The sequence below is a fragment of the Achroia grisella genome, unplaced genomic scaffold, assembly GCF_030625045.1.
Source record: "Achroia grisella isolate CSIRO2021 unplaced genomic scaffold, CSIRO_AGI_Agris_v1 utg1422, whole genome shotgun sequence".
Lineage (NCBI taxonomy): Eukaryota > Metazoa > Arthropoda > Insecta > Lepidoptera > Pyralidae > Achroia > Achroia grisella.
In genome coordinates this window covers 289,797-317,176 of record NW_026712631.1, presented here as the reverse complement: position 1 = coordinate 317,176, position 27,380 = coordinate 289,797, and the positions used below count along the sequence as shown (strand labels likewise).

General features: G+C 36.9%; 1 protein-coding gene across 1 annotated transcript; it reads right to left on the bottom strand.

Annotated features, from left to right (window-relative positions):
- Window positions 1–6,898: 6,898 nt before the first annotated feature.
- On the bottom strand, window positions 6,899–11,001 carry LOC131855467 (uncharacterized). The gene is made up of 3 exons (XM_059206743.1): window positions 10,956–11,001; window positions 8,896–10,294; window positions 6,899–6,968 (listed from the first exon to the last, which is right to left on the bottom strand). The coding sequence occupies exons 1-3, from the start codon at window positions 10,999–11,001 to the stop codon at window positions 6,899–6,901; spliced, it is 1,515 nt and encodes a 504-aa protein (XP_059062726.1).
- Window positions 11,002–27,380: the final 16,379 nt, after the last annotated feature.

The following is a 27,380-nucleotide window of genomic DNA, read 5'->3' as shown; positions in this document are numbered from 1 at the left end:
GTATTTATATTCATATGCATATAGAAAAAAACGGTTATTTCAATATTACAAAAAGAAAGAGCTGGCATTAGAGTAGTCCGAAAAATTTTATCTTTATATATTTTTCTTCTATTTATCACACATACTTATAATTCATCAATTTAACTCATTCTTCATTATATATATTTAAATTCATCAAGAATGCTATTTCTTTTTTTCAAGTGGCTGCACTGAAAATCAGCGCTGCAGTGACACGCAGCGGCACCAGCTGAGTGGAGGCCCTTTCAGCTCATAGCGAAATGTTAGTTTTCAGTTTTCTTTCTTACTCTATACTATGATGTTGAATAAATGATTATTATTATTATTATTAAAAAAACGAAAAGCTTAGCATATCCTACAGAAGTATACGAGAGTGATAGACCACGTATCGTATTGAATTTAAAAAAATCTGCAGTAACACGAAATTCTCGTTTGACAACCCTGCACAGTACACTCTCCCGAGTTCCCAGCGGATAAAAAAATCCACACATAAAGCATTTGCTGTTGAGGAACCTCAATAAATACTGTTACTGTTCGAGTCGAAATAGTTTTATACTAGTACAACTAGATGGCGCTGTATTTTTGCATACATATTTCTAAAACACGCTAATAAGATATTTTTGTTATTCCTTATATAGATAGGTAATTTTTTTCTTTATGCCCCCTCCGATCGATCCCCCGTCCAATTCAAACGGGGATCGATATTATGACGGCCTGAGCCGAGGTTCGAACCCCTAGTGGTGCCCTCATACTAAAGTCGTATCCGTCAGGCAGGAGTTGGCCTTCAGCTGCTCCATAAGTCCTTTTTGTTTGGAGTGCCATCTGCACTCGCCCCTAACGTCCGGTGAAGCTGTAAAGGCCAGCTGCGGCTAACAGCATTAGAGTAGTCCGATTTTTTTTTATGCACTTAAATCAATATATACGGTTGAAAATCGCATAACTATTTCATTCATTAAGTCAGTCAGCGGCTGATTCTCCAGAACCTCGATTTTATAGCCATAATAAAACATTTCTATGAATCTAGATGTACTCATAGGCAGTTAGAATACAATACAGATAAAAAATTTTGCTTGAATTTTCAATAAAAGGGCAGTAGATAATATTTTTTTCACTATTGAGGTGACAGAAAGTATTACTCCAGCAGTATCATAAATAAATAGAATAGAATAGAAATAGAAAATTATTTACTGAAATAAACTTAATTTAAGCATTTTTGAATATTCATAGTTATCATTCTTTTAATCTACCGCTCATTCGGAAAGCTGTCTCATTACAAGAAGAAGGAGCAAGAAACTTGTGTGCTGCTCTTTTAAATAATCATTGTAATTAATAACATGTTTAAGTCGAAACGGTTGAATACCAACTAGTAGTAGTTTATTAGATACTCAATAAAATTAAATCAGTTGTAGTGATTAGAGCAGACCAGTCCATACAAGCAGCACTCGTTCACGAGTATGACGTATAAGACATTACATTAATATAATAATAATATATAACAATCTAAGGATCGCCATCATAATCACACAGCGCCATCTAGACCCAAGTTAAGCCAGCTAAAACTTGTGTTATGGGCACTAGATAACTGATACAAATAGATTATTTTCGTAAATACATACATTTTATATGTAAACAACCAGACCAATACAAACAATCATACTCATGAATACAAATGTTTGTGCCATACGAGGATCGAACCCTCGACCATCGGACGTAAAGCGGTGTGCTAAACCGCTTGACCACTACGGTCGTCAAAATCATTGACATTAGAAAGTTCTTTCCTTTTTTTACAATAGAACTAGCTACTTGCCCCGGCTTCGCACGGGTGTACATGTATTATATATATAAACCTTCCTCCTGAATCGATCTATATATTAAAAAAACCGCTTCAAAATCCGTTGCGTAGTTTTAAAAATCTGTTTGTTCCGGTTAATATCCGAAATGGCTGCATCGATTTTGATAGGACTTTTATTGGTAGCTGATGTAATAAGGAGTAACGTAGGCTACTTCTATTTAAGAAAAATAAATTAATGTTGCGAGAATAAGAATTCCACGCGAACGAAGTCGCGCGTACAGCTAGTTAGAAATAAATATTCTGTACATTATAAGATAATATAATAATTTAAACTGTTCCTAAAGTCTTCGTAATTCGTGACACCCATGAATAAAAATGTACCGTGCGAGATTGAACCAGCGACCATCGGACCAAGGCGGTATATTAAACCGCTAAACCATCGAGGTTAAATAGTGTTTATAATTGTGAACAAAACTTAAAACAATATTAAGTAGGTGAAGATGTCGTGTTTATTGTGTTGTAGCCTGTTTATTGAATCGCGAGTTTTTCTCCATTTTGTTTTTGCCGTTCTAAGGCAGACGGCCTTAGAACGGCAAGAACAAAATGGACACTAATATGCACAATAATAGTTGACGTATATCGTTGCTTTTTGCGACCGCTACAGAAATACGGTTAGATGTCCATACGATTTTGTAATGTAACAGTATCATTTTATGATACTGTTACATTACATTCCGGTGTTTGTACGTATATATAATCAAATATTTACGGAAAGTTTACACACGTTATCATTACAACATAGTATAAAACAAAGTCGCTGTCGCTGTCTGTTCCTATGAACGCTTAAATCTTTAAAACTGCGCAACGGATTTTGAAGCGGTTTTTTTAATAGATAGAGTGATTCAAGAGGAAGGTTTATATGTATAATACATGTACATCCGTGCGAAGACATGGCGAGTAGCTAGTGAGCGAATAAAGAAACATTTTTTTATATGTAAAAAATATTGTTTTCTTTAAACTAGTCATGACTAATGATTATATTATAGAAAACAATGATTTTTGTGCCATTCTCAATTGGCATAATAATCTAGATACCATATAGTTATTTTGAGGCGGGTTTTTTTTAATAGATAGAGTGATTCAAAAGGAAGGTATCTATGTATAACGACCTCGATAGTCTAGCGGTCTAGCACACCGCTTTACGATCGATGGTCGCGGGTTCAATTCTTCACACGGCACATACATTTGTATTCATGAGTATGATTGTTTGTATCGGTCTGGGTGTTTTCTATGTATAATATGTATGTATTTACAAAAAATCTATGTATATGTATCAGTAGTCTAGTACCCATAACACACGCTTTAGCTAGCTTAAGTTGGGTCTAGATGGCGCTGTGTGAATTGTCCTGAGGTTATTGCTATTTGTATATTTCGCTTTCTCAGTCTTTTTGCTGGTTTTTTACGCTTTGCGGCGTATACCACACTTACGGGCAAAAACCAAGTAAGTGCAGTGTGTACGTGCGTGTGTAATTATTATTATTATTTCTCTTTCTTTCTCTTCTTTTATACATTTAAGAGAAGGAAAACAAGAACTCACCTACACGGGCCTTAGCCAAGTGTGGGAGAGGTTATGCTGGGTGAAGATATTGTTCAGGAGGTTAAGAATTTTCGGGTTATGCGATAGGTATTTAGTATTGTGGTTTTTTGTAGGAGATATGTTTTGGAAGGGTGAATATTTAATGTTTGCAGACTATTTTGAAGTGTTTTGGGTACAATACCCGTAGAAGAAAGTACAATAGGTACAGTATGTACAGTTTGAGCTCGCCATTGTGTTCTTACCTCTATTGCAAGATCTTGATATTTTGAAACTTTATCTGAAATGCTAGTTTGTATATTACTATTATTATTATATATATATATATAATAAAACTTTATTTGATATATATATAATTCATGTACACACGTGCGACGCCGGGGCGAGTAGCTAGTAACATAATAAGTGAATAGCGAGTGTTACTCCTAATTTGTTTTACATAATACAAGTTGATAACCCCCTCTTTTAACCGATAAGACATTGTACAATGTTTACTTTGATTATCTGGTATCAGCACCTTGTAATATCGTTTGATTACTGAATTTCAGCTAGTGATTTGAATTTATTGCCATGAAAAAGTCATGTTCTGTTTTTATCTATACCACTGACTCGATACGCAGATTGATCACAAGAATAATGTAAAAGTAGATTGTAATCTATAAAATAGTATTGTTTGCATGCAGCGACAATAGATGGCGCTGTAACAAAATTGAAACTCGCTAACGTTTCGTTTTGTAGAAAGTCCATATGTATTTTTCTTTGTAGCACTTTTTGATCCCTCCGATCAATCCTCCGTTCCAATCGATATTACGACGGCCTGATCCGGCCTGAGGTTCGAACCCGTAGCGGTGGCCTCAGACTAAATCGTATCCGTCAGGCAGGAGTTGGCCTTCAGCCGCTCCAAGTCCTTCCGCGTGTTTGGAGTGCCATCTGCACTCGCTCCCTAACGTCCGGTGAAGCTGTAAAGGCCAGCTGCGCCCAACAGCATTAGAGTAGTCCGAAAAAAATTCATTTTTTGTACCTGTAACTGTATATACACGAGAGTAGTGTTTCGGTTTATAGTACCTTTATGACCTTGTTGTTTTAATAAATAATGAATAAGAAACTTGCGTGATGCTTTTTTAAATGTTGTTCAAAATTGAATTACATTTTCAAAAATATTGTGTGAACACATACTGGCAATTAGCAAAGTTGACATCTATACATATAAATAAAATTGGAGTGTTTGTTCATTTTTTACTACATGCATATGAATATAAATACAGTACATGCACCAAAATAACATTTTTTACAATTTTTGTCTGTCTGTCTGTTTACTCCGGCTAATCGCTGAAATGACTGGACCGATATTGACCGGACTTTTTTTGGCAGGTAGCTGATATAATATGAAGTAACTTAGGTTACCTTTAATTTAATAAAACATTTCTCTCTATTGCCCACTAATACTATTTTGGTAATCGCATTTCTTTATTATGTATTCATTTTCAAATTCATTCAAAATTTGAAATTAAATTTCAAAATTGGAATTTGAAATTTAATTAAAAAAAAAAGTTTGAATTATTTATTTATTTACCAAAATTCTTTCTAACACATTAAACCGACTACGTTACGTAATACGAACGTATTAGTAATTACTAATTAATATTATTAATAAAAAACTATAATAACTGTATATGAATCAAAATTATACTCTAATATTATATAGATTATTCAAAATTCAAAATATTCATAAGCCTATTACAGACTCTTATGATATTTCAAATCTACCGTCAGTTCCGAATGATTTTGAGATGAGAAGAACTGACAAGAAACTCAGCTCGTATTCTTCTTACATGTTTACAATAATACAGATACATTTTTAAATTCAAACTTAGGAGAATAGATTGACCAGTATATGCTATTGCAAAAGCAAATATACTGTAATACTTACTATCAGAATTCATGCAAGTATCGCTGCGGGATATATGTAGTTTAGAAATACATAAAGGTATATGTGGGCGACAGAACTCTTGTTGACTCTCTTCTCTCCTCTTGAATCACTCTATCTATTAAAAAAACCCGCTTCAAAATAACTATATGGTATCTAGATTATTATGCCAATTGAGAATGGCACAAAAATCATTGTTTTCTATAATATAATCATTAGTCATGACTCTTTTGAAGAAAACAATATTTTTTAAAAATTTTAAGTTTTAAAGATTTAAGCATACATAGGGACAGACAGCGGCAGCGATTTTGTTTTATGCCATACTAGCTGCTAGCCCCAGCTTCGTACGGGTGTACATGTATTATACATATAAACCTTCCTCTTGAATCACTCTATCTATTTAAAAAACCGCGTCAAAATCAGTTGCGTAGTTTTAGAGTCACAAGTGAGTTTTGTCGCTCACAGACAGTTTCTATTGGCTACATTCGTTTGGTATTTACGAGTAGAGCATTCCGTTACTTGGCAATGCACCAGGTTCTCCTTTGAAACGAGTCAGTAAACTTTTGATCTAATCAAAATCGCTGGTCGCAAATAAAGTTACAAAATTCAAATATTTCTTGAGATCCGCAACGAAAACATACAAAAGAATATATATTATGTGAATTTTCCGTAGTAAGATGGAGTAAAAATATTACTATCAAATACTAAACACAAATCACAGTAGACGTTTATTTTATACATATATATGACAGCCTCAGTAGTCTAGTGGTTTAGCACACTGCTTTACTTTCCGATGGTCGTAGGTTCGATTCCTCGCACGGTACAAACATGAGTATGATTGTTTGTCCGATACAAACTGGATGTTTTCTATGTATAATATGTATTTATTTTAAAATTAAAATTATTACATTTAAAATTATCTATGTATTTATATCAGTTGTCTAGTACCCATAACACAAGCTCTGCTTAGCTTGGGACTAGATGGTGCTGTGTGAATTGTCCTGAGATATTATTATTATTATTATATATATACAGATTACTAGCTCTTCCCGCTACTTCGTCCGGGTGGAATTTACTTTATTTTTCTAAAATTAAAATAGTCTAAGTTACTCCTTAAAAATTAGTCCAGCCATTTCAGAGATTAGTCTGAAGAAACAGATAGACAAAAATTGTTATAAATGTTATTTTGGTGTATGTACCGTATTTATATTCATTATACATTATACCTGTTTTTACAGGTTATTTCAATTGTATTACAAACAGACACTCCAATTTTATTTATATGTAAAGATTGATGTGAAATTTGTGAGTAGTTATTAAGTTATTATCTGTTATTTATTAATATTGAAATATTTGTTTTTTACTGTTGAACCAAAAATTTTAATTTCAAAAGTAGTTTTACTACAATAATTTACCTAAGTCCCCAAGAATCGTTTAGAAAAAGTCAATAGGTCGGTAGGGTAATTTACAATAAGATACCAAAGGATATATTGGAATTACCCTTAAATAAATTCAAAACATCTGGTAAATCATATTTACTGAGCAAAGCCTATTACTCACTAAACGTTTACTTGAATGACGAGCGTGCATGGTAATAGTTGTTCAAGCACGCGATTTTTAATGTTAGACATAGACACCTATATAAATACCTATACATTGTAAATAAACTGGCTTTTAAAAAGAAAAGTAATTCAATTGAGTTTCTTGCTAGTTCCTCTCAATTGGATCTATATACCGAACTGGACGGTAGAGAAAAAATTAAAATTATAATTTAAAAAAAATTACGTTCACAAGCGGCTAAAATGTCCTACATGAATAAATGATTTTCGAATTCGAATTTGATTTACATGAATAGAGATATTTTGTTATTCGTTAACGATAATAATGTTTTTATAGAAAAACTTTAAATCTATAGCACTGACAATATTATCTGATTACACTAATAATGAGTGCGTAGCGACTTCTATGTTGATTATCGCAGGCCTCTTACTTGTTATACTGTAATTATTTATATAAAAAAAACATCTATTAAAAAGAGCAACACACAAGTTTCTTGCTCATTCTTCTTGTGATGAATCTGCATTCCGAATGAGTGTTAGAATCAAAATATGACTATTCAAAAGTGCTTGTAATGATAAACTCATTAAATTTGAATAAAGATTATTTCTATTTGAATTGAATTTGAAAATAGTGTGTTTTTTATCACAAATTATTTTAACCGACTTTGACAAATAACAAACAAATAAACATTATGTTACCGGAAAACATAGCAGCTTAAAAGTCCTCAAGTTATTATTAATATATTAAATAAATAAATCCCTAACTAAATGTTGAGTGGCTACTTAAATAGGGATTTCATTTGCCGTTGACAACCCTTTGAGGGGCGCACAGCGGGCGGCGTGGAGCGACTCGCAAATTTAAATTTTAATGCCTCACAAACACACCGGTTATACGTATATATCTATACATGCAAATAAAATTGGAGTGTCTGTTTGTAATATTAGAATAGAAAATCATTTATTCAAATAAACTTAATTTAAGCACTTTTGAATAGTCATAACAATTTGTTTTTTATCTACCACTCGTTCGGAAAGCTGTCTCATCACAAGAAGAACGAGCAAGAAACTTGTGTGTTGTATTGAAATAACCGTTTTTTATTATGTGCATGTGGATATAAATACGGTACGTACACTAAAATAATGTTTTTGCAATTTTTGTCTGTCTGACTATTTGTTGCGGCTCTGTGTAATAGGCATCATTACTACATTGTATAAAATAAAGTCGCTGTCGCTGTCTGTCCCTATGTATGCTTAAATCTTTAAAACTACGCAACGGATTTTGAAGCGGTTTTTTTAATGGATAGAGTGATTCAAGAGGAAGGTATATATAATACATGTACACCCGTACGAAGCCGAGGCGAGTAGCTAGTACTTGAATAAATGACCGTGACAAAGCAACTAATTGAGACAAAGGCATTTTGAACAAAATCTTCTTTTGGTATGTCATTCTGACTATATCTAATTGTTGTAAAATAATAAAATCGAACCTTTCTTCCAGTTCCTGTCAACGTATATTTTTAATACAGATACTTCTCTTTTTTTTTTGTTGATAGTCTACTCTGTGGTCCTTTCTCAATAAAAGTATTACTTAATTTTCAAGAAACCCTTCTTAATATTAAGCTTTCTTAAGAGACGGCAATGCGCACGTAACACCCCTGGTGTTTCACGCGTCCATAGGCTACGGTAGGTAGGTTGGACTCCATTTTCCGCAATTGGCCTCTCATTCGGGCCGTTGTGCGTGTAGAGCCAGGCTACTAACGTAGCCAGCCAAGCTCCTCCCAGAAGCGCAGAAGTCTCCTGGTGTCTTCGCAGGCTTCTCGGAGCGACCTCACCGTTCCGAGGATTTGATTTCGTTGTGTGGTCACTGCTTCGCACTCCAGGATTACGTGAGCGGCCGTTTCCTCGGCTACAAAGCAGCCCCGGCATAGGGGACTGTCTGTAGCACCTATTTTGTACATATGTCTGTTTAAGGGTCATTGTCCCTATCATTGTTTTTATGTTATGCCTGTCCAGATTCATTAGGCGTTTTGTCATTCTTTGATTTGTTCTAGGAATTGCCACTTTTGATTGTTTGCAATCGGTGGTTTGTTTCCATCTTTTGTTTTGTATCTCAGTGGATCTTTGGCGAATCCAGGATCGAAATTGTGAGAATGGTATTGGCAGAAACGGATGGGGGCCTGCTACCGTTATGCCTGATCCTCTTCTTGCCAATTCGTCCGCGGCATCATTTCCGTATGATCCGCTATGCCCTTTTATCCATTGGATGGTTACACCGTTGTGCTCTGCCACTTTGTCCATGATATTGTGACATTCGATTATTAATCTGTTGTTTGATTTCCTGTTCTGTAGTGCTTTTAGCACAGCTGCACTGTCCGATATAAATTTTATGTCGAAATTATTGACACCTAACTTTTGCACTGTTCGTGCTGCCTCAGTCAGGGCAACGCATTCACATTGGAAAATCGAACTATGTGGGCCGAGTGGTATGTATAAGTTCATGTTGAGGTCAAGGGAGTGTGCTCCTGCTCCTGAACCGTTTTGTGTTTTGGAGCCATCTGTGTATATGCGTAGTTCATTTACAGCAGATTGATCTTGTTCCTCCTGTTTCATTTGTATCTGGTATTTCCTGTTAAATGAGTGATATGTTTGAGTTCTATCACACGGAGCTGCAATCAAAGGTTCGTGTTCGATTGCTTGGTTCAGGATGTGAGTGTGAGAACTATTATGGTTTTTGCCCCATAGACCAAGATGATATAGTCTTATGGCAGCTATGGCTGCCTCCTGTTGTATGAACAGATCGAGGGGTGTTATATTGAGGGCTATTTCAATTGCTGTTGTTGGGGTAGTTTTCATACATCCCGTGATTGAAGAGCATGCAAGTCTTTGAAAGGACCTTAGTTTGTTGACTGTGGTCGTGAGTTTCGACCTTGTCCACCAAACCAAGGCCCCGTACACTAGCATTGGTCTTATCACTGCTGTGTATAGCCAAAGTGTTATTTTTGGTGTAATACCCCACTTGTTTCCTAGCATCTTTCGACATTGATAAAATGCTATGGTGCTTTTGTTGATTTTGTGGTCAAGATGTTTGTTCCATAGGAGTTTACTGTCCAGTATAACTCCCAGGTACTTGACTTCTTCTTTTAGACTAAGGTCTGTGTTAAAGAGTTTCGGTGTCCTGAAGATACCAGGAGCTCTTTTGTTAGTAAACATGATTAGTTCTGTTTTGGAAGGATTTACTGAGAGTTCGTGGTTTTTACACCATCTCTCTACAAGTCTGAAGGCTTCTCTCATGCGGTCGCATAAAGTTCCCTCAAAGTTTCCTGTTATAAGTATAGCAATATCGTCAGCATACCCTACCGTGTAGAGGTCGTTGTCATTGAGCTCCTCAATGAGTTCGTTAACAACTGGGTTCCAAAGAAGAGGTGATAGGACCCCTCCTTGTGGACATCCTCATCCTTGTGTGGTAGTGTTTACGGTAAACTGAATTGCACGGTTCTTTAGCATGTTGCTTATCCATTCTATGATAGTTAGAGGTACTCCATGTATGGCGAGAGCCCGGCTTATGCTGGTAAAATTTGTTTTATCAAAGGCCCCTTCGATGTCTATAAAGGCACCTAGTGTTGGCTGCTTTGAGTGTAACGAGTTACCAATTCGGGTTACTACGCTGTGGAGTGCTGATTCCGTTGATTTGCCTTCGCTGTAGGCATGTTGGTTAGGATGGAGTGGTTTGTTTGTGGACACAAGGTCTCTGATTTCTTTGTCGCATAGTCTCTCCAAAGTTTTTATAAAAAACGATGTGAGACTAATTGGTCGAAAGGATTTGGCCTGTGTGTAATCACCTCTGCCTGGTTTTGGGATGAAGATTATTTTCACTTCGCGCCATTTCAAAGGTATGTATCGGTGTGCTAGACATGCTCGAAATAGCTGAACGAGTTGTTCAGCTATTATGTCTCCGCTCCATCTTAGGAGGGCCGGAAAGACACCATCTAGTCCCGCTGCTTTGAAAGGCAGGAATGTGTTGATTGCCCATATTAGTTTTTCTCTGTCTATTATTTTGCTAGCTACCTCCCAGTCCGAGCTGCTGGTTGTCCTGTCTTCCTGTGAATTCCATGTGTGGTTATTGTCCACAAGAAATCCTGGGAAGTGAGTTGACAGTAGTATTTCGCAAGTTTCTGTGTCATTTGTTGTGTAACTGTTATCCGGTTTCTTTAGACAGCCTATTGTTTTTTTTTTTTTTTTCGGACTACTCTGATGCTGGCCTTTACAGCTTCACCGGACCTTAGGGGCGAGTGCAGATGGCACTCCAAACCCGCGGAAGGACTTATGGAGCGGCTGAAGGCCAACTCCTCCCTGACGGATACGACTTTAGTCTGAGGCTCAGGCCGTCGTAATTTCGATCCCCGTTTGAATTGGACGGGGGATCGATCGGAGGGGCGCCCGGGGGCGCCTGTGTGGAGCGCCCGGGCGCGCGCAGGCGCCCGGTTGAATGTGCGATATTGAGTGTTTGAGGTCGTCGTCTTCGCCGGCGAGGACGGTGTCGTGTGTGTGTGTAAAAGTGTGGTCGGGGTGGAACGGGTGGGCCCGTGGGGAGGTTACCTGCCGTTATGGGGTCGTCGGGGTCAATGAGAACGTGCCTCGGGCGACGTTGTCGCGTATGTCGGATATTGCTCCTCGGTACGTAGTCGACCGCACTGACTATAAGCGGGTTAGGGTGGGATTGGGCAGAGTCGAAGTAGCGTCGAGACGCTTCCTGCATAATTGAAAGCATTGGCTGTTTTTTTTTTATATTAAAATGTGAGCGCATTTGACCGCAATCTCACCTGATGTTAAGTGATGATGTGGTCTAAGCTGTTACACGCAAGCTCAAATAATGCCTATTCACTCTTGATTTGAAAGACCCAATGTTGTAAGAGGCAGGAAAAATAGACGCTGGTAGAGAGTTCCACTCCTTAGCTGCTCGCATAACGAAAGATGATGCAAAACGGTTGGTTCGAGCAGCTGGGATGTCAACAGTGTAGGGGTGGAGCCGCTCTCTACATCTTGTTGTACGTTGATGGAACGGTGCTGGAGGAATGAGGTTGTGCAGTTCTTGAACACATCCACCAAAATGGAGCCTATAGAACACCGATAGACAAGCTACTTTACGTTGTCAAGCGGTTTGGCGCACCGTCTTAATTCCGATGGTCGCGGGTTCGATTCCTCGCACGGCACAAACATTTGTATTCATTGTAGAAACACCCAGACCGATACAAACAGGTCTGGGTGTATTCTATGTATAAATATGTATTTACGAAAGAAAATATATCTATGTATTTGTATCAGTTATCTAGTACCCATAACACAAGCTTTAGCTAACTTAACTTGGGTCTAGATGGCGCTGTGTATATTGTTCTGAGATTATTTATTTATTATTCTTTTAATATTCCGCTCGTTCGGAAAGCCGTCTCATCACAAGAAGAACGAGCAAGAAACTTGTGTGTTGCACTTTTAGACAATCCTTTAAATAAATAAATTAATGTAAGTTCACATTTTACAAGTCGAAACGTGAATACAAACTACCAACCAGCACTAATTTATTTAGGCTCAAATATAAAAATACAATAAGATTAAATCAGTCATAGTGATAAGAACAGACTAGTCCCTACAAGCAGCACTCATAAGCGGCAAAATGAATAAATTATTTTTGAATTTGACCAGTGTACATGCGACTTAAGAACTCATAAGCGACTAAAATGTACTCTATGAATAAATTCTTTTTTAATTTGATCAGTGTACGGTACTTACGACTTAAGGATTTATAAGCGGCTAAAATGTACTCTATGAATAAATTCTTTTTTAATTTGATCAGTGTCATGCAACTTAAGGACTCATAAGCGGCTAAAATGTACTCTATGAATAAATTCTTTTTGAATTTGACCAGCGTACATGCGATTTAAGAACTTATAAGCGGCTAAAATGTACTCTATGAATAAATTCTTTTTTAATTTGACCAGCGTACTTGCGACTTAAGGACTCATAAGCGGCTAAAATGTACTCTATGAATAAATTCTTTTTTAATTTGACCAGCGTACTTGCGACTTAAGGACTCATAAGCGGCTAAAATGTACTCTATGAATAAATTATTTTTTAATTTGACCAGCGTACATGCGACTTAAGAACTCATAAGCGGCTAAAATGTACTCTATGAATAAATTCTGTTTTAATTTGACCAGCGTACTTGCGACTTAAGGACTCATAAGCGGCTAAAATGTACTCTATGAATAAATTCTTTTTTAATTTGACCAGCGTACTTGCGACTTAGGACTCATAAGCGGCTAAAAAGTACTCTATGAATATTTTTTTTTTTAATTTGACCAGTGTACATGCGACTTAAAGACACATAAGCGGCTAAAATGTACTCTATGAATAAATTATTTTTTTAATTTGACCAGTGTACATGCGACTTAAAGACACATAAGCGGCTAAAATGTACTCTATGAATAAGTTCTTTTTGAATTTGACCAGCGTACATGCGACTTAAGAACTCATAAGCGGCTAAAATGTACTCTATGAATAAATTCTGTTTTAATTTGACCAGCGTACATGCGTCTTAAGGACTCATAAGCGGCTAAAATGTACTCTATGAATAAGTTCTTTTTGAATTTGACCAGCGTACATGCGACTTAAGGACTCATAAGTGGCTAAAATGTACTCTATGAATAAATTATTTTTTAATTTGACCAGTGTACATGCGACTTAAGGACTCATATGCGGCTAAAATGTAATCTATGAATAAATTCTTTTTTAATTTGACCAGCGTACATGCGACTTAAGGACTCATAAGCGGCTAAAATGTACTCTATGAATAAATTCTTTTTTAATTTGATCAGTGTACGGTACTTACGACTTAAGGATTTATAAGCGGCTAAAATGTACTCTATGAATAAATTCTTTTTTAATTTGACCAGTGTACGGTACTTACGACTTAAGGATTTATAAGCGGCTAAAATGTACTCTATGAATAAATTCTTTTTTAATTTGACCAGTGTACATGCGACTTAAAGACACATAAGCGGCTAAAATGTACTCTATGAATAAATTATTTTTTTAATTTGACCAGTGTACATGCGACTTAAGGAATATAGGACAGTAAGCGAGGTCAGTCAGGTCACGGAGGCAGGCGTATAGAGGGCGCGTCGTTCATCTGTGGCAGCCATATCGGTTGGTGGGTCGATTGCTTTGTTTCAATTATCTACGAGATTTAATCTGTGGTCACTGAGTATTGTTATTATGGAATGATCTCGGCGGTTTTATTGTAATTTCCGATGGTTGCGGGTTCGATTCCCGCGATATAAACGTTTGTAATCACGAGTAGATTTGTTTATCTTGTTCTACGTAGTTTTTTACTTTCATTTTGACGGCTTCGGTAGTATAACAGTTTAGCACACCGCCTTACTTCCTATGGTCGCGGGTTCGATTTCATACACAGCATAAACATTTGAATTTATAAGTATGATTGCTTGTATCGGTCTAGGTGTTTTTTATGTATAATAAGTATGTATTTTTAGGGAAAAAATGAAATTTGTATTTATATCAGTTATCTAGTACCCATAACATAAGCTTTAGCTAGCTTATCTTGGGTCTAGATGGCGCTGTGTGAATTGTCCTGAGATTATTATTATTATTGTAAATCTATCAATTTTTTTAATGTCATTGTAATCGTATATAAAAAGAGCGACAACAAATTTCCTTGACAGATTTTTTCGGCTAAAACTTCTTATACGGAATGACGCCATATTTGACTTATTATAAAAGTCTGTAATATATCTATAGAAAAACATATTTTGAATTTATATAAAAAACAAAAATGTGTAAAAAAAGGTATTTAATCATAATATAACCATTGCTTTATAAAGTTTTGGATTATATATGTGTAAATGAATATAGCTGAACAAAATATACGCAAATTTTTTTTTATACTACTATGGTGGCAAACAGGCATACGGCCCATCTGATGGTAAATGGTTACCGCAGCCTATGGACGACTGAAGCACCAGGGGTGGCACGTGCGCGTTGCCGACCCTAAATCTATAACTTTAATAAATATTTTGTATTCTATGAGAAAGAATACAAAATATTCTTTCTCAGACAACATACGTATAAAAAGTAGTAGAGTATATCCTCTAAAAAGTAACCACGTTTATGGAACCCATTATCCCCTTAGGAGTGGGATTTATCAAAATCCTTTCATAGGGGATGGTTACGTCATAGTAGCTTTATGCGTGCAAACTCTCAGCCCGATTGATTTAAAATTGACAAAGTTTCATAAAAACTTTCATCCCCTATTTTATCCCTTTGGGGGTAGAATTAATCAAAATCCTTTCTTAGCGGATGCCTACATCATAACATCTACCTGCATGCCAAATTTCAGCCCGATCCGTCCAGTGGTTTGGGCTGTGCGTTGATAGATCACTACGTCAGTCACCTTTGAGTTATATATATTTAGACATTATCAACTCTGTATCTGTATAATAAAGGTATATAATTGATTAATTCATTATAAAATATTTCAAGTATGAAACCCGCGCAGTAGTCAGATATTCAGTGAACGCTCCAACGAAATTAAAGATAGCATTCCGCGATTTCAATTGCAGATTATGCTCAAGGTGGAAATACGAGGCGTTTGTCCCAATCCTTTTTACCTTGACTGCTCACTTGGCGGGTCCCTAATTAATTAAATTCCCGTCAAAAAATAGAATTAATTAATGAAAAAGTTCCACGGACATAAAACGGGGAGGATGGGAGTTGCCGGTGTTATATTAGAATTATCTGGGATTATGCGGGATTGCTCCTAATTACGGGATCCCATCAAATTACGGCAGCTCGGTTTTTTTACAAGAATTTCCCGGTACAGACATGTTCATCATTGGGCTTACCTTAAACAGTATTACTCTGTATGTTTACAAAGGTACCCGTGTCGTGTTGGAGTGTTTTTGTATTTAATTAATTAGGGAGACAGATGAGAGCGACTGTTCAGTTGTTTAAATAGATTCAAAGTTCGTAAGTTCGAATTTGGACAACACCAAAAAAATGTGTCACAATAGAATAGAATAGAAAATAATTTATTTAAATAAACTTAATTTAAGCACTTTTGGATAGTCATAGTTATCATTCTTTTAATCTACCGCTCATTCGGAAAGCTGTCTCATCACAAGAAGAATGAGCAAGAAACTTGCGTGTTGCTCTTTTAAATAATCATTGTAATTTTATATTTTCAAAATTCGAAACGTGCGAATACACTCTGCGGTCATCCGTCATACTCGTGCACCTGTGCTGCTTGTGGAGACTGGTCTGTTTTCGTTGCGAAAACAGATTAGACTAATTAGTTTTGCAATAGCATATGCTGGTAGTCACTTTATTCTCCTAAATTTGAATTTAAAAATGAATCTATATTATTGTAAATATGTACAACATTTATTTTTAAAAGAATACGAGCTGAGTTTCTTGTTGGTTCTTCTCATCTCGAAATCATTCCGAACTGACGGTATATTTGACATATCATAAGAGTCTGTAATAGACCTACATGAATAAAGATATTTTGAATTTGCAACAAATGTTTCGCCTCTAAACGAGACATAATCTATCAACAGAGTTTTGAAGTCTAGTGTTTACTGTTTATATATTCTAGTGTAGTCTAGTAGCAGAATAAAATGAAATAATATAAATCTATTAAGTAAATTATATGATATATACGTATATTCTAGAATATTTATGTTTGTTACACGTTAACAATAGGGAGAGTCCATGTGTATTTTTCCTGAAACTTCTTCTCACCGTACGATTGTGTGACATGGGACTGTATTTAATTGTATGGAATCTCTGCGTGTATGTAGAAATAGAAATAGAAATAATCTTTATTTAAATAAACTTAATATAAGCACTTTTGAATAGTCAAGTTTTTTTATTCTACCGCTCATTCGGAATGCAGACTCATCACAAGAAGAATGAGCAAGAAACTTGTGTGTTGCTCTATTAAATAAATATTGATTGATATTTAATTAACAACAAGGATTAGGCATGCGATAATCAACATAGAACGCACGCAATCTCTGACCAATCAATGTGTTTACTTCACTTCGGGTAGGTTTATCTATATAAAGCTGAAGGTTTGTTTGAATGCGGTAATCTCCGAAACTGATAGTTGAATTTCCAAAAACAATGTTTTATTGAATATAAATTATATGGAATACAAAACTTTAGATGGAAACAGACCAGTCTCCACAAGTATCACCCGTTCACGAGTATGACGAATGATATATTACATAGGTATATAGTGAATATTTCTGAAAAACCTTTTACTCAGTTATTCTTGTTCAAAAATTCTGTGCAGTGTGAGGGAAACGGCCGGCGGTCAGATGGGAGTGAAGGACAAAAAGACAAAAGAACAATGTGATAATGAAATTGTGCAGAACAGCGACTCAAGTCACCGACGCCAGCTGTACAGTTATCTCATTTAACATTCTGAATTGTGGAGGAGCATATTATACAATTACCATTTTAGTCCTGCGACAATAAACCGAAATAATGAAGTTTTCAGGTTCTTTCCAGTCCTTCGATTGTGATTATTTTCACTAAGCATTTACTTAATGAACTAAAACAATGTTTATAGTCGCTGTCTAACCGCTAGGTATAGTTATTTAAAAGTGTTTTGTGCCGATTTTTTTTCTCTACAACTTCTATTTAAAACATTCTTTCATATTTCTTACTGTGCTGGCTTGCATTCCTTATTACCAAGTATCCGAATATTAAACTAGCGGTGCCATCTATGCGCCGATACAAGAAACTTTTTATCCCTCATGGACTCACAGTGGCTCTACACATCGCAGGCGCTTTCAATACGCAACAGAACTTCTTTGCGTCGAACCTTCCCCCGGGCCCACCCGTTCCACCCCGACCACACTTTTACACACACACACGACACCGTCCTCGCCGGCGAAGACGACGACCTCAAACACTCAATATCGCGCATTCAACCGGGCGCCTGCGCGCGCCCGGGCGCTCCACACCGGCGTCCCCGGGCACCCCTCCGATCGATCCCCTGTCCAATTCAAACGGGGATCGAAATTACGACGGCCTGAGCCGAGGTTCGAACCCCTAGTGGTGCCCTCAGACTAAAGTCGTATCCGTCAGGCAGGAGTTGGCCTTCAGCCGCTCCATAAGTCCTTCCGTGGGTTTGGAGTGCCATCTGCACTCGCCCCATAACGTCCGGTGAAGCTGTAAAGGCCAGCTACGGCCAACAGCATCAGAGTAGTCCTTTGCGTCGAGATGCGGTAATGGCAGCAGTGTTTCAATTGAAATAACAATGTACTAAATTAAATAGCTAATAATAGTTTGTGCTGGGCTAGCCCTTAGGCAGTAAAAGGTGTAGTCAAGCTTTGGAAGACAAGCTTCTGCATCAGTTCCAATGAAATCAAGCCTTCAAGAGATCGCATCAACTGTGAGTCTTTCCTTATTTCTACCTTATGCAAGCTAGCCATTGTACGCATCCCTACTTAACCTCATCTCAAAACTGAGCTATCTTCTTTTTACCCCCTCCTGGTCGGGTTCCAGGTTCTAAACGGAGGCAATCCTTTCCAGGCTCGCCCATTTACCGTTATCGAGTTATTTTGAGAACAGGCGTTTTTCAACACATTTTTTTTATCTTTTATTCCTTTCCCGTTACTAAATCAAAGTTTCTTTCTGAATATTATTATTAAGATACTTGTGGACTTATTTTTATATATTGCGCCAATATGATCACATGTTTAATTTAAAATTTTACTAGACTGACTGGCCATTTAGTATTTATTGTATTTATAAAACATTGTAGGTATTTCAAACACCAAGTTGCAATCGTCACTTTCTCATGTTGTCTCTCTCTATTTCCTGGCCCTAGTTTGTAGTTTTAAGTTATATAATATACTAGCTTTTGCCCGCGGCTTCGCTCGCGTTAATTTATCCCCTTAGGGGTGGTTTATCGAAATCCTTTCTATGGGGATGCATATGTCATAGTAGCTTTATGCATGCAAAGTCTCAGCCCGATCGGTTTAAAATTGACAAAGATTTATACAAACTTACATCCCCTATTTTATCCGCTTGGGGGTAGAATTAATCAAAATCCTTTCTTAGCGGATGCCGACGTCATAACATCTACCTGCATGCCAAATTTCAGCCCGATCCGTCCAGTGGTTTGGGCTGTGCGTTGATAGATCACTATGTCAGTCACCTTTGAGTTATATATACTTAGATGATATACTAGCTACTCGCTCCGTCTTCGCTCGGGTGTACAAGTATTATGTTTAAACCTTCCTCTTGGGGGGAAGGTGATTGTTAGTAATATGGACTCATAACCCATGACCATATTACTAGCAATGTACCATGTCAGATTGACCTCCACGCGGTTCTCCCTGGAAACCATCATGACAAATTCCTGGTGAATTCGTCACAATGGGCTTATTGACCTGACCTCATGTTCATCTTATCATCCTCCACTGGTGCCCCGCCAGTATAAACCGTTAGCGCAGGCGGGTGCACCATTCTATTGTCATCTATAAAAAAACCTTCCTCTTGAATAAAATTAAATTCCACGAGGATGAAGTCGCGTGTACAGCTAGTTGGTTATGTAATATGTATATCTTATAACAATTTCCTTTAATCTCTATACTCAGACCAATACAAACATCAATATTTGCTGCGGATGTAAGTCCGTAAAACTCGCAGCTTCATTTGGCGGTTATAAGAGTAAATTTGGTTTGTTATCGATGTTTTACATCACTAAAATCAAATTGTTACACAATAGAGAAAATATAATCTGCAACTATGAATGAAGAACTGTATGCATTATTATAATATTGGGCTGGTAGATATAATAATGTAAAAACGGATTTTAGGAAGAAATAATATAATTTTATGTACAAACTAGCTGTACCGGCAAACGTGGTTTTGCCATATAAATTAATAACGCTATAAAAAAATAGGGGTTGGTGATATAAGGGTGAAAATTTTGGGTTGTATGTATTTTTAATGACACATAACAAAAAAAAAAAAATTTGCCCAAAAAATTAAAAAATAATGTTAGGGGTGCATGGGTTATGCAATATAGATAATAGTCGTTAGGGGTATGAAATATAGATAATAGTCGATTCTCAGACCTACTGAATATGCATATAAAATTTCATAAAAATCGGTCAATCCGTTTCAGAGAAGTATGGCAACTAACATTGTGACACGAGAATTTTATATTTACGAGAATTTTTATTATTTATAAGAAGTATAACAGCTAGTAAGGTATATGACAGTTCACAAAGCATGAAAGGTAACACGGATATCACATGATAACGTGATAACATGTTAATGACAAGTTTACAGGATAACAATGTTCTTTTAAAATTTCAAGTACTAAATGTATGAAAGTATTTTACACGAATATAACCTCTATTATTTCCACAGAACTGCATTCGGAGTGCATTATGAGTACAGATAACACAGTGCGGTTTGAAACTAGTATAACCGAATACCCTATACCCCCATCAATTGACCCAAGCTGGCGATCTGCCAGGGGATTATCGAACTAATCGCTCCTCTCTTACTCTGTCGTAAGGTCGAGATTCCATTGTCAGATGATGCAATAACCGATTTCAGTTCGCTGGAACTAGTGATGTGCCGAAACGTTATTAAGTATAATTATATCCACAGATATGTATGCAAACACATTAAAAATTGAAATAGTCCTTATTCTAATAAACTTAATATAAGCACTTTGAGACGTGGACATTGACACAAAAGGAAAGAGACAAACTGGAAGCCTTTGAAATGTGGTGTTGGAGAAGAATGGAAAGAATTAGCTGGAAAGATAAAATAAGGAATGAAGAAGTGCTTGAGAGGATTAAAAAAAAGAGACAGATCATAGATATTATTGAGAATAGGCGGGGAAAAATGTTGGGGCACTTGATACGACACGACGAACTAATTAACAACATTATAGAAGGAAAAATAGATGGAAAGAGAGGAAGGGGAAGACCAAGACACAGCTATATCAAGCAAGTTAAAGAAAAAGTTGGAGTCGTCGTATCAACAGCTAAAGGGACTGATAGAAGATCGTGGAAGATGGCGGCAGCTCCACCGACAAGAGCACAGCTCTTAAATTATGAATGAATGAAGCACTTTTTACTTTTGGCTGTTGGGGCAATAAAGTCCTCGAGTGGCGACCGCGGACAGGAAGACGCAGCATCGGAAGGCCTCCAGGTGGACTGACAATCTGGTCAAGATCGCTGGAAGGTATTGGATGCGAGCAGCGCAGGACCGATAGTCGTGGAGATCTTTAGGGGAGGCCTTTCTCCAGCAGTGGACGTCTTCCAGGCTGAGATGATGATGATGATGAAGCACTTTTGAATTGTCCTATTCTTTTTATTCTACCACTGATTCGCTATGGAGACTGATCACAAGAAGAATGAAAAAGAAACTTCCGTGATTCCTTTTTTAAATAAATGTTGTTCAAAACTGAATTACAATTTCAAGAATATTGTGTGAATACATACTGCCAATTAGCAAAGTTGACATCTATACATATAAATATAATCGAAGTGTCTATTTGTAATATTAATATAACCGTTTTTTACTACATTCATATGAATATAAATACGGTACATACACCAAAATAACATTTATTACATTTTTTATCTGTCTGTCTGTTTGTTCCGGCTAATCTCTGAAATGGCTGATTCGATTTTGACGAGACTTGTTTTGGCAGGTAGCTGCGATATCCGCGGATACGGATACGAATATACATATCCGGCGCATCACTAGCAGGAATGGCCGCGTGAAAATTGTTGCGTTCGGATATCGAGTCGATTAGTTGAATATTTCGCTGGCTATAACACGGGTAATATGTGCATGGAGTAAATATATATTGTTATAATAATTACATACAAATATTATAAAATAAAGTCGCTGTCGCTGTCTGTCCATATGTATGCTTAAATTTTTAAAACTACGCAACGGATTTTGAAGCAGTTTTTTTAATAGATAGTGATTCGTGAGGAAGGTTTATATATATAATATATTGTTAGGTGTAACTTCCTGTGGTGGCGCCACCGTCGTGCGGCGCGTCTATAAAAGGCTGCGAAACCCGGTGTGCGGCCTCTTTTGGTCGACAGACGTGCTCTCGAACGAATCTCCGTATCATACCGTGTTTGCTTTATAAGTTCTTTTACTGATTTTGTTAAAATTAATTATACGATTTGTTATCAGTTTCTTTTATTTAATTAAATTTAGAGGATACTCCTAACATCAGAAGTGGGATTCGAGGCCATTTTTGGTCGCGAATAACATTTTTGACTAAGGATTGATTACATGTCGAGTAGAAAACGCCCATCGTTACGAGAGCACGCGTCTCCGTTCCCCACCTATCAAATATAGGTGAACTAGGAGCGTTAATGGACGCAAGTCTCAACAATTGGTGTCGCTGGAACAACGTGCGGGGGTAGCTCAGCGAAACAGGGGTTCGCATATAGCTGCCGACGTAGATGCTGACGACGAGCCAGCGCCGGCACCTGCCCCGCCACGCTGTCGCCGCCCGCGCAGACAGTCGGCGCGCCAGCCAGACCCGCCAACGCGGCGCCAACGAGCGCACCTGGTGCGGTGGCGCGATCGGTTGCTACCTCAACAGACATTACGAAACGTCTTATCGACGCTTAATGTCATGAATCTGGTGAGATCTTTCCATTTTTATATTTCATACTTTTAAGTATGCGCAACATTGACAAATAGTTGCGATGAAGTAGATCGTGGTCATTCAGTGAACCGACAGACGGTGTCAGTTTTGTCGTTAAAAGGTGAAGCAAGTGCGTAGTAACGTGAGTGAGCTAGTGATGATCATACTTGGTCATATATGATAGCAAACTACGTAGTATAGAAGTAGATTCTCAAATACGGTGCTATAGTTGCAATATAGTCGGGTAGTATAGAAGTAAATTTAGTTCTTTTGAAAAAATAACCTACGGACAAAAACGTATATGCATTTTGTAAGAAGATAGGTCTTACTGAATACGTTTACTTTACAAAGAAATAATCTGAATTAGGCTAACGCAAATTTTCGCCGTGACTTGGGACTAGTGATAATGCACATCGCGACGAAATTACCGCCGTAATATGCGGGTACCCACAGATGTTTAGTACGATAGTGGTTCAACAACTTTTAAATCAAAATGATCGTTTTGTGTTGTAAGGTGCACATATTATGCTGTTTAGACAAAACGGATATGCGGTCTGATTATACCCACAAATGTTTAGTACGATAGTGGTTCAATAACTTCTTTTAAATCAAATGATCGTTTTCGTGTTGTAAGGTGCACATATTATGCTGTTTAGACGAAACGGATATGCGGTCTGATTATTTTCTTACTTTATCTGCAAAATTCATAACATCTCACAAGAAGTAACTTCTTAGTACCTTGTGATTATCTTAAAGACGCCAGTACTCATTGGTAACGATAGTTTTAATATTGAAAAGACATTGCGTATACGAAATAACGATTTTTAGCGTATTTTTAGAAACCGCTCTTTTGAAAATGATGACAGTTTCAGAATGAATCGGAAGTTTATCATCAAGACCGTGAGTTAACTACGTTTCGCACAGTCTCGCGGTAGGTAGGCTGTGTGTGGGAACGCGAAATCAAATAGCGCGTAGTGAATCGATAGCGCGACTTCAATTAATAAATACACCGTTTCGTGGTGATGAAAAATAAAATTTGTAGTCTTAATGAATAAACATTCTGAATACTTTTTAGTGGCTCAGTCACAGCTATGGTCAATATACCGTATAGAGATACACATTAGACTATTGTTAACGAAGTAGCGTTATGTAGGTACGACGGCTAATTACCGAATCGACCATATAAATTATTTTACGGTTATAAATTAAGCATGCGTGTGAAAATCAGGTTTACAATTAATTTCCGCTAAGTGTAATTACCTCGCTCCTGAGGTTCTGTATCCTAGGAGACTGGAACTATTTGTAAGAGTCAGGTCAGGCCGAGCGTATACAAATAGAAAAGATGGATTCTTCATTCAAACAAATTACAATTTGAGCACTTCATTCATTCATCAAGTAATAATTATTTTTGAATCTTCCGCGTGAACTATCTTATCGTATAAGGAACGAGCGAGGAAGACTAAGTCTGTTGCTTTTTTGAACACTTGTGGTAACTGTACATTTTAAGTTCAAATGTGTGAATACAAACTGCGAATTAGTACTAAATCATTAAAATCTAAATATTAAATACGCAATCAATTGGTTGATTAAGTAAATAAGATTAAAGCGGTGTTAGAGTAGGAAAGTCTCTACAAGCAGTCCTCGTTCATGTGTATGACGGACAGAGAAAATAAATGCCATAGTAGTTTTGGATACCAAAAACTGTCGAAGCTGCTTGTTGCGAAATACGATGTCGTCGGTTGAGACGATGTATAATAAAAATGAACTGATCAAATGCAAACAATAATATTTAAGGAGAGCTGACATGGTTTGTGCAATATTTAGTTGATATTATTTAGTGATACTGGTCAGCTATCTTATTCGGTATATCCCGTGATACACCCAAATCGCCTCTTGAAATTTTAACGGGGAAAAGAATAGAAACTAGAGAGATGAGATCATCTCTATATTGGCTAGTCAATCCGCGTTGCTTATCTTTGACTATTTACGGACTGAAGTCCATACGGATGCAAGTGCACTAGGTTACGGTACTAATTCAAATAGGAAAAGACGGACGCATACACGCAGTAGCTTTACAATATGTGCAGATCCAAGGTACTACTCCTGAGCTCGAGATACTTGCTGTTGTCAAGGCGTTGCAACATCGTCATCTCATCGGAAAACATTTTAGGGTAGTAACTAACTGCAACGCCCTGAAAATTATACGAGGATCTCTTGCCTAGGGTAGTGCGCTGGTGAATGTGCCTACAGGATCGTGATTTGACGTTTGAATATCGTAAAGGTTAGTTCATATCTCACGCATCGAAATCCTTTTAATAACCTCACGAATCGTAGTAGCATATGCTGCTGATGATGAAACTACTTGTACAAGGGCAGTTGAATAGTTTGCGATATATAAAGAAAATAAATCTGAAAGAAAATAATTATTAACATATCTCTATAGGAAAAAGTCGCGATTATTATATTTCTAAAGACTACGTGTTGACCATATTGACGTGGAAACGTTGTCGAGTTCAAATTAGTTGACGGTTTCAAAGTAGGGTCCATCTTGTAAAGAAATACTATAGAGCACGGAATTGTTTGTTTAATGTGTAAACATGTTACCTTATACCTTATATCACGTTCCTCTCCACCCAATGTCCAGGTCCACTATACTTTCAATACCTTATGATGCAGTACATAAAATGTAACAAATACAAATATATTCTCGTACACATAAATGCTTTCTCTATTGTTCTAACCTATACAGAGTCAAAATAGTGTAGAGTCAAAAAGGAATCTGAGTTTTTCTAATGGAATTTGTATTTTTGAGATAAATTTTATCGTAAGGTATTTAGGTAACATCTCGTGTAAGGCTTTGTGCAGCGTCGAGCGTGTTATAGGATACACCTCGTGTAAGGCTTTGTGCAGCGTCGAGTGTGTAATAGGTAAGCACCTCATATAAGGCTTTGTGCAGCATCGAGGGTGCTATAGGATACACCTCGTATAAGGCTTTGTGCAGCATCGAGTGTGTTATAAGATACACCTCGTGTAAGGCTTTGTGCAGCATCGAGTGTGTTAAAAGATAAACCTCGTGTAAGGCTTTGTGCAGCATCGAGTGTGTTAAAAGATAAACCTCGTGTAAGGCTTTGTGTAGCATCGAGTGCGTTGTATGATTTACCTAGTGTAAGGCTTTGTGCAGCATCCAGCTTGTTATAGGATACATCTCGTGTAAGGCTCTGTATAGCGTAGTGTGTTATAGGTTACCTCTCGTGTAAAGCTTTGTGTGGCTTCTATGTATACATGCTTAGATCAGATTTAGATTAGTCCTTGTGAGGCAACATGATCCTACTTCCAAAAATAAAATGCTTACCACTAACTTATGGTTCACAGGTTGTGAAGAGTCACTGTTGACTCGTTTCCGAGCAATAGCCCTGAGAATACCTTCAGCCTGGACAGAGCGCATAAGATTAGCAGTCGGACCAGACGACGCGCCCTAACCAGAAAGCATCGGGGACGATGCTCCGTCAGGAGAGGCCGTGTTAGGTGTAACTTCCTGTGGTGGCGCCACCGTCGTGCGGCGCGTCTATAAAAGGCTGCGAAACCCGGTGTGCGGCCTCTTTTGGTCGACAGACGTGCTCTCGAACGAATCTCCGTATCATACCGTGTTTGCTTTATAAGTTCTTTTACTGATTTTGTTAAAATTAATTATACGATTTGTTATCAGTTTCTTTTATTTAATTAAATTTAGAGGATACTCCTAACAATATGTACACCCGTGCGAAGCCGGGGTGAGTAGCTAGTATAGTATAAAATAAAGTCGCTGTCGCTGTCTGTCCATATGTATGCTTAAATCTTTAAAACTACGCAACGGATTTTGAAGCGGTTTTTTTTAATAGAAAGAGTGATTGTTGATGAGAGGAAGGTTTATATAATAAATTATTTAAAAGAGCAACACACAAGTTTCTTGCTTGTTCTTCTTGTGATGAGACAGCATTCCGAATGAGCGGTAGATTAAAAAAAAATGTTATGACTATTCAAAAGTGCTTCAATGTAAGTTTATTTGAATAAATGATTTTCTATTCTATTCTATAATATATGTACACTATATGTAAGGTAGACTTTTTTTTAATAAAACATCTACATGGGCACATGTCTTTTTTCCTATGTCAGCCTTAAAATGAAAATATAAATAAGAGTTCTTAAGTTCCATAAGACTATATATATATAATCGTCATGCTCGTGAACGGGTGCTGCTTGTAGGGATTGGACTGTTCGGGTTACGGACACTGATTCCATATTTGCTTTATTCTCCCAAATTTGAATTTAAAAATGAATCTGTATTATAAGAATACGAGCTGAGTTTCTTGTCAGTTCTTCTCATCTCGAAATCATTCCGAACTGACGGTAGATTTGACATGTCATAAGAGTCTGTAATAGACCTATATGAATAAAGATATTTTGATTTATATATATAAGGGATTTTAGAACTAACTATACTTCCGACTTTGTCCGCGTGAAATTTCTCTTTCTTTATATATTTTTCTAAAATAATAGTAGCCTAAGTTACTCCTTATTACATCAGCTACTTGCCGAAAAAAGTGCCGTCAAAATCGGTCCAGCCATTTCTGAGATTAGCCGCAACAAACACACAGACAGACAAACATTGTAAAAAATGTTATTTTGTTATATGCACCGTATTTATATTCATATGCATGTAGTAAAAAAAGGTTATTTCAATATTACAAACAGACACTCCTTTATTTGTATGTATAGACTAG

What these genes read in the sequence shown, in the direction of transcription:
- LOC131855467 (XM_059206743.1), bottom strand. Translation starts at nt 11,001, where the DNA reads ATGGAATTCACAGGAAGACAGGACAACCAGCAGCTCGGACTGGGAG. An exon ending in CCAGCAGCTCGGACTGGGAG is followed by an intron (nt 10,295 to 10,955) that starts GTAGCTAGCAAA and finishes TTTGGAACCCAG; the next exon opens with TTGTTAACGAACTCATTGAG. An exon ending in CGCCTAATGAATCTGGACAG is followed by an intron (nt 6,969 to 8,895) that starts GCATAACATAAA and finishes GTATTTATATAG; the next exon opens with GTGTCTATGTCTAACATTAA.